Below are 8,310 nucleotides of genomic sequence, written 5' to 3' on the forward strand. Positions count from 1 at the left end.
ATCTCCTCAATTTCCTGATTTATGTTCATAACTCTCAGCAATACAGAACCACATCCTTGAGCATTTAGTTCTTGACCATTAAATTGCTGCAGGCTGGGGTGTTTGTGTTCATCAAACTCAATAAAGCATTCTCTTTTATTACATACATGACTATAGCTTCCAGTGTCCACAAGCCAATGATTCTTAAGATTTGCATTTGAATTGGCAATTGCAAACATGCGTCTCTCAGGTTTGCTAGCTTGCTTGTTTGACTTTCCGCTTAGTCTGGTTGCCGCTTGGGAATAATTGGGTCTGGTGCCATTTTCCACTTGACCACTAGATGTCGCTGCTTCCGTAGAAGCACTGTGCTGTTTACTGCCTTGAGTGTCTCTAGATCTGCAGAATTTGGCGATATGACCACGTTTTTGGCTTAAATGGCATATTATTTCCTTTCTGTCAGATTGTACTCTCAGAACTGACATTTTATTTGTTGTCTCAAAAAGATCCCTTCTAATTCCTTCTCGTTTCAGATAATTTACAGTAAAATCAACAGTCAGGTCTTTCTGTGCTTGTAATGCAGCAATTTGATTTTTGAAACTGTCAGGTAGACTATTGAAGATAGAAACAATGATCTCTTTGTCAGGGAGTGTGTCTCCTGAGAGCCAGTTTGGTGTAGTGGTTAAGTGCACGGACTCTAATCAGGGAGAACCGGGTTTGATTCCCCACTCCTCCACTTGCACCTGCTGATGTGACCTTGGGTCAGTTGCAAGCTCTGGCACAGCTGTCCTTGAAAAAGAGCAGTTTGTGTCAGAGTTCTCTCAGCCCCACCCACCCCACAGGGTGTCTGTTGTGGGGAGGGGAAGGGAAAGGAGTTTGTAAGCCGCTCTGAGACCTGAGATACCTTTGGGTAGTGAAGGGCGGGGTATAAATCCAATCTCTTCTCTTCTTCTTCTTCTTATATCAGAAACAATTTTCAGAATTTTATCCAAGTGTTTAGCAATTGATTCACCTTCGTGCATTTTAATACTGTGCATGCTTTGTCTAAGGAATAATGCTTGCTTGTGAATCATCCTTTTGCCCATAATGATTTTTTAGCCATTTCCATATGTCTTTAGCTGTATCACAATCCACTAGCAACTGGCATTCCATTGCATTAATATAACTCATAATTAAGCCTTTTGCAACTGCATCTCTTTTCAGAAATTCCCCTTTTTGTGGCTGCTGATCAGGAACATCTTTATTTAAAACATCTTCAGCATCATGTACTGTCAAAGCTATTTTTATCTCTGTTGACTACCATCTATAATTGTGGGCAGTTAAGGTAGGGATTTGAAAGTTTGGTACACTACGCATTGTAGTATTTGGAGTAATCACAGGCATTGCTCTTGAAGTAGAGGCTGATTCGTCACCGTTCAACATTCTCAGTTTGAAAGGCTGCTCTGGAGTTCTCACTTCTTCCGTGTCTCAGCTTCCGCAAATGCAGGGATTAGTTAGCACTCTGTTGACTTTGTAGATTTGTCTTCGGCATGAGCAGGGAACGGAGGCTTGCCTCTTTGCAGGTCCGGTAAAACAAAAAACTCGTGGCCAAAAGCTTCTAACTTCAAAAAAGGATTCTCTCTGCCCTTTCTAATTCAGTTCAAGAAAACATGGGCTTCTTTTGTGTTGCAAATAAACCATCCTCTGCTACCACTTTGTTGGGATTCTTTGACTCAGGGTCGATGGTTGTATTGCAAACACAAGAGCACACACTTAGTAAAAGAAAAAATATATTTACTATAAAACAAAATAAAACATGGGTATGGTACTTTGGATAAAAGAAATAAAATAAAAAGGTTACATACTTAGTTACTACATCTTTCTATCTGTCTTGACTTCTAGAAGAGAACTACCTCTTTGGTTCACACAAAGGGCCATAAACCTTGTGAATACATTAATGCTAGATCAAAGCATTTCTACAAACAAGTTGTTAGTTGACCAATACAAAGGTTAAAGGTCACTTCATTAGGATAAACAACTCCCACAAACTTTCCCGCCATTGAATACATTATGTAACGTAACATACTCTTTCCTAACAAACAACATTTAACTCTGTAATGACTGAAGTGTAAGCAACTTGCAATTCCAACACAGCTCCTTCCAGCAAGCTAAAGGAATGTCTTGTGCTTGATAAGCTGGGTGGACTATACAGTATTTACTGTTACCAAAAGAAAAAAAGAAGAAAAGCTTATCAAGCATTAATAATAAAAAACCTTAGAATCCTTGGAGCTCTGCAGTGAGTGTCTGTGCTGGTCACCACCCAGCAGGAAGTAAAGCAGATTAGATACTGCATATGTAGCCATTGTCAGACTCTTGAACAAACTTGCTCTCAACAACACTCTCTTTGCAGTGATTTGTTTATTGAGAGATGAGGATGTATCAAGCTAAGACCATCTTGTGTCAGAACTGAATAGGTTGGTGCCAGTTCTGGAATCATACATGATTCGAACAAGCCCCCCCCCCCAGTGGCCCAACCAATGAATCCATCCACTCAGCCTGCCTAAATCTGTCCTCCCTACGTCCACCTAGCCTTAAAAGCAGGACTTGCAGAGCGCACCTCCCACGCACACACACGCAAGTCCAGCACTTTTCTAGTCACTGACTCTACCCCCGTGGCCAGCGACCAGCAGGGGGGGGAATGGGGATCTCCTGGGAAGCACAGCGGGCAATCCGTTCCCCTGGAGGAAAAAGGCTGCTTCGGAAGGTGTGCTCTGCTGCATTGAATCCCACCGCCGTTCCTCCCGAGCCCTCCATCCCCAAGTCTCCAGAATCTCCCCAGTCCCAATCCTGAGACGAGAGTTGCCAGCTCTGTCTTGAGAGATTCCGGGAGGTTTGGGGGTGGAGCCTGAGGAGGGCGGAGTCTGGGGAGGGGAAGGAGCTCAGTGGGCTGTCTGATCCCATAGGCTCCACCCTCCATTTCCATCCAGGGGAACTGATGTGGAAACCAGATGTGATTTTGGGAGGACTCCAGGCCCCACTCTTGTGAAAGAGCCCAGTCTGTTTGCTCCCCTCCGTACAACAACCCAGTCAGCCCTTCCACTTCATGTTCATCTTGGCAACACTACACAGAAGGGGGTCTTTTTTGATCCAGACAGTTTTGTGCTAAGGCATTGGCAGAGTATATGCCACCAATCTGTTTTCAGTACCAAGGCTCAGTAGTCCGAGAATATGGGGAACATACCTCTGAGAATATGTAGAACATCTTTCCGTCCTAATTTAATAAGCACAATGTTCTGCTGCCAAACACCCTTCAGAGTTCAGGGGCAGGCTGCCTCCGGACATAAGCCCAGACCGGGGAGTTTTTTTCCCCAAGGATATGGGCTGAGCCCACGATACCCCTAGTTTTCACCCCCCCCTAGCTTTCCAGACACTTCACAAAGCAAAGGTGCTTTAAATACACAGAGTGGAAGAAGGTGGTTTTGATGCTGATCTTGATGCTCTGTGCATTGTTGTGTGAAAGAGACGAAAGAAAACCCCTCCCTTGCCCAAATTCCTCCATCCCCCCCCCCCACTCCAACAGAGCTCTGCTGCAGCTCTGACTGGCCTTCCTGAGCCGAGTGGGCTGGGAGAAGGAAGTCGCCAACAGCAAAAAAATCTCTTTTGCACTTAACATTTAGACTTTGGGGAGGTAAGTAAGGAGGACGGAAAGATCAGCAAATTCATTTGAAGGATATATTTTTATGCCAGGGGGAGTTAGTTTGTTTTGCATGCTTCCTGAGAGTAATATAATCATGGGATCAAACACGGTTATTTAGCATCATAGCTCAGAGATACTTACATCACTTTAGGATGTAGTTTATTTATGAGGCTGCTTTGGGTTTCAGCTGTCACAGGCAATTATCCTGCAAAATGAAATGGTTCATTTCTATGAAGTGGTGATTTAGCTATGACCAAAAGGACCTCTCGCAGGCAAAGAACCCTCAGCCAGACTTAGAGGTCCCCAGCGCTACTAAGCCAATGTGGACTTCTGCAGTTTCCCAAAGGGTAATGCGGCTGCCATGGGAGCGGATCAAAGCACAGAATGTGGAGAGGTTCCAAGCCAAACACCCTCCCACCAGAAGCAGCTGGTCCTGAATGGGCATCCCTTGCAGAGGTAAAGGTGATGCTTCCTGGGCTCTTCTGACGCACCTCCTGCACTGAGGAGGCAGAAGAACACTCAGGCTAGTTCTTGGCTTTTTGTGAAGAGGTGCTGTTTGGTTTCTGTTTCCAAAGCAAGGGGAAGGTTTGCTTCCTGTGCGGCCACAGGCAGAGGTTGCGAAGCACAGAAGCATTCACAGTGGCAATGGAAAATCCATGTGGTAGGTCTCTCCCATGTTTTCCACACCACCACAGGAGGGCGCATATTCAGCTATGCTAGCTTCAGAAGATCTCTGATCACAGGTAGAGACTCTGTGCAGAGGATCAGGTGATCACGTGGAGGGGGGTAGTGCCCACTCTCCCTCCCCACACATTTAGTGGACACGTGTCGCTGTCATTCGTAGCCAGCTTTTGACTGCAGTCTTCCAAAAAGACAATACTAAAGCAAGCTAGGGAATGATTGCAGCAAGCTGGGAGAATACAGAGAAAGTGGATGATTAGAGGCTGATGCACATATTTCTGCAAACCCAATCTGGAATGTAAACGAGAGCAAAAGCTCTGTGTGGAAATAGCCCTACTTTGTACACATTTCTATTTTTTTCTGGGCAATGGATTTAGAGAGCCTGATGTTACAGGTGGAAAGGGCAAACGATGCACTGGCAAAAGGCAGTAGCATTCTGTAGCAGCAGAAGCAATGTAATGGGTACATAGCCAAGAATGAGGAACAGATGGGTGAAAAGCAAGTAACTCTTGAGAATCTGAGGACTATAGTTCAATAAGAGTCTTTCCACTCAGAGTGCCTGTCGCCTGGAGATCAGTCGTAATTCCAGGAGACTCCCAGGCCACCCCTAGAAGTTGGCAGTCCTAATTTCAGACTGAGAAAATATCTCGAGGGAAGGCTGAGTCCCCCTGCACCACGGTGCTGATCCAACGCAGGCCCACATCTGCCTAGGATTAAGTTCCCAGCACAGAACTTGCTAAATATGGGTCGGGGCATAATGTTTAGTTAAGAAAATATGTTTGATAAGCAAGGATATGGGTCGGGGCATAATGTTTAGTTAAGCCCTCCTATGGAACCGAAAAATGCTTAAGACTGGTGCTGTGCTCAGTTACTACAAAATACTGAGTTTGGTTTATGTAATTCCAGAATTGTCTTTGTGTGTCTTCCCATTTTGTATGAGGACCACTTCCTGCCTAGCCCCAGGAGAGGTGCTAATAGGGTCTCTGTTTCCCAGGTGGGTGTTCCTGCACGAGAAGGCCTATCAGATGAGGGACACCTCCATTGAGTCATCTGTGGTAACAAAAGTGAAGGGCTTCGGCAAGTACAGCAACCACGTCATGGACACAGCGGATTACGTCACACCTCCACAGGTATTCCTCATAAAGTCCTTAGGGAGGGGGTTGTGAAGGAATTAACATCTCATGAGCCTGAATAATGGATCACTGGCTTTGTTTGCTATCATGCAAACAATATAATGTGGCTATAAATAACTTGGGGCTTCCCAGAATCGGGATGCCTCTATGCTTAGCACTGAATGCTGAGTCTGTCCTGTTGGACTGACACCACCTTTGTGAACATATGCATTTGGAAGAAGGTCTTAATGAGTTATATGCACTTTCAGGTTAGAATGCTTGGGAATACTCTTTAGAGCGATGAACTGACCAAGACCTTCATAGATATCTAGTCATGTGCAGGAACTAGTAGTTCCCGGTGAAGAGAGGTACCCACACTAAAAGATCACCTGGTCTGCTTGCTGGTGCCAGGGCAGAGGCACCACGGAGACGGCAAACCCCTCTGTCTGGATGCCGCAGTACACCCAACCTGGCCTGGGATCCAGGCTTCCATGGCCGCTGGGATTCCCACCTGCAGAGGAGGGTGTGTTTCCCCTGGCAGCTCAAAAGGCCTCCTGAAATCATGTTCTTGGGGATGGCGGAAGAGGTTTTGGGGGAGCATGCTTGGCTACTGTGAGACAAGAGAGGAGGGGAAACCACTCGGGTTGCCAGCCTCCAGGTGGTGGCTGGAGATCTCCTGGGATTACAACTGACCCCCCCCCAGGTGACAGAGATCCGTTTGCCTGGAGACAAGGGCTGCTTTGGAAGGCACCGTGCCCCACTGATGTCCCTCCCCGCCCTCCTCAGGTATCTCCAGGTATTTCCCAGCCAGGAGCTGGCAACCCTAGAAATCACACCCCACAGGTGAGAACACAATCTGGGTGGCCCCCTGTCAGTCAGCCAGTCAGCCAGTCTGTCTGCAGCAGCAGGAAAGGGCAGGAGTCCAGGAGCACCTGAAAGACGAACACAATCTGTGGCAGGGGAGGAGCTCTCGAGAGGCACGGCAGTCACTTCTTCAGATATAGAACAGTTGAAAGTTGTTGTACCCACAGAAATCAGTGACATTTCTATCCTGTTTTCCTACAAGGAGCTCAGAGCAGGGTGCGTTCCCATTCTCCTTTGATCCTCCTCTCAACAGTATGTTTGAGAGGTTAGGCTGAAAGAAAACGGTTAGCCCAAGGTCACCCGGTGAGCCTCCTGGTTGAGTGGGGACTTGAATCTGGTGTCCCCGGCCCTAATCTATACCGTTCAGGTGGGTAGTCGATCTGAAGCAGCAGAACAAAGTTTGAGTCCAGTGGCACTTTTGAGACCAACAAAGTTTAATTCAGGGTATAAGCTTTCGTGTGCAAGCACACTTCTTCAGATACAGGGAGACAGAATTTCCTCAACCATTACATATAGGAAGAGAGAGGGGTAGTTTCCAGGAAGGGCCAATTAGCGTCAAGACAGAGAATGAAACAAACGGGAAATTACCAGTCCCATAAATACAGGTGGAAGGTGAGCAGTAAATTACCGTACAGCATAATAAAGATGTTTAACAGGTACAAGGATAACTATTTGTTTGGGTGCAATTTTGGGGCACAAACAGTGATGGAAACACATATGTCAAGATTGGAAATTGATGTGTCCCTAACTGTGGAAGGCTGAGAGTAATTAACGGAGACCCCGCCATCCATCTCCTCTCAAGCACGGAGGCGACTTTACAGTGTCTCCTTTGATTGGATTCGGTTAGATAACACTCTATTTGTTCATTTTGTGTGCATCTTAAAATCTTGCCAGGTTTTCCGGAGTCAAGCATTAAATGGTAGAGCTAAACAGGACCAGTGGTGCTGCAATGGCCAATGTGTACGTTTCTGTGTGACTGTCTCGGGCACCTCCTCGATACTCTCATATCCAGAGCTCTTTTGAAATTGGGGGAGGGGCTCCTCTGTTGATCTTTAAGTGCATGAAGGGATGGGTGCTGGTCCACATGAACACTCAGATAGGTATTAAAAAGGAGCAAAGCAGAGCATAAGGCTCCCCTCCCCCAAAGGAATGCTGCACCATTTCAAGGGGGGGGGGAATCAACAGGGTACAATCTGATGCTGAGATATTGGACATCACATGCTTCCCCTCTCCAACTCTAGGGGAAAGTCTCCTGGTTTCCCTACTGTTCCGTGGCTGCTTCAAGAACAAATTATTTTCCCACTGAAGCAAGGCTCCCCTCTGCTCCTTCATTATGCTTATAGTGCACAGTTATAAAGGTAGTGAAGGAGGCTAAGAGCCAGCGCCACCATGACTGTGAAGCTGTCCATTCCTCTGTAGCCAGCATCAACAGGGTACAATCTGATGCTGAGATAACACTTGCATTGTAAACCACAGGAAGGCTGGAGTATGGTTATAAACCAGCCATTCTGCATGGCCATCCATCAGTTCAGAAACCAGAGACAAACACACCGAAAGGTCCTGTTATGTTTTTCACACACCTGCAGCCTGCCTCTCGTGCACTTAGAACTGCCTCTGTTTTTTCACATGTGCACACCAGTGCTGAAAAGTGTTTTGTGTGTGAATTTGGTCCAAGATCAAGGATATTCTTCAAACCGAAGCACAGGGAGATGAAATGACTGCTCAGTATCACACAGGGAGCAGAAAACTGAATCTAAACCCCACTGAGTCCTAATTCTGTTAGAAAGACATGAGCTGCCCACATTATACTGAAGAAACACTGTGATGAAATTGACAATAACATTTAATTCCTATAAACATCAATTTGTATATCAATAAACACTTTGGCAATATAGCTCAGGAAATCTCCCTTATAAATAAAAGCCGAATGGTGGTGGCACTTCTCTAGAACATTCCACACGCTCTAAAATCAGTTCGCTCTCTGATCTGTCATTCAGAGGG

The 8,310-nt window shown here is 46.1% G+C and overlaps 1 protein-coding gene across 1 annotated transcript in view; it reads left to right on the forward strand.

Annotated features, from left to right (window-relative positions):
* P2RX3 (purinergic receptor P2X, ligand gated ion channel, 3) overlaps positions 1 to 8,310 on the forward strand; it is a 102,803-nt gene that overhangs the window by 22,221 nt on the left and 72,272 nt on the right. Inside the window, exon 2 of the mRNA XM_015412087.1 lies at positions 5,328 to 5,463. Within this exon, the coding sequence (XP_015267573.1) occupies positions 5,328 to 5,463 (136 nt within the window). The remainder of the gene's footprint in view (positions 1 to 5,327; positions 5,464 to 8,310) is intronic.

Source organism: Gekko japonicus, unplaced genomic scaffold (genome assembly GCF_001447785.1).
Source record: "Gekko japonicus isolate JY-2015 unplaced genomic scaffold, Gekko_japonicus_V1.1 scaffold1475, whole genome shotgun sequence".
Classification (NCBI taxonomy): Eukaryota; Metazoa; Chordata; class Lepidosauria; order Squamata; family Gekkonidae; genus Gekko; species Gekko japonicus.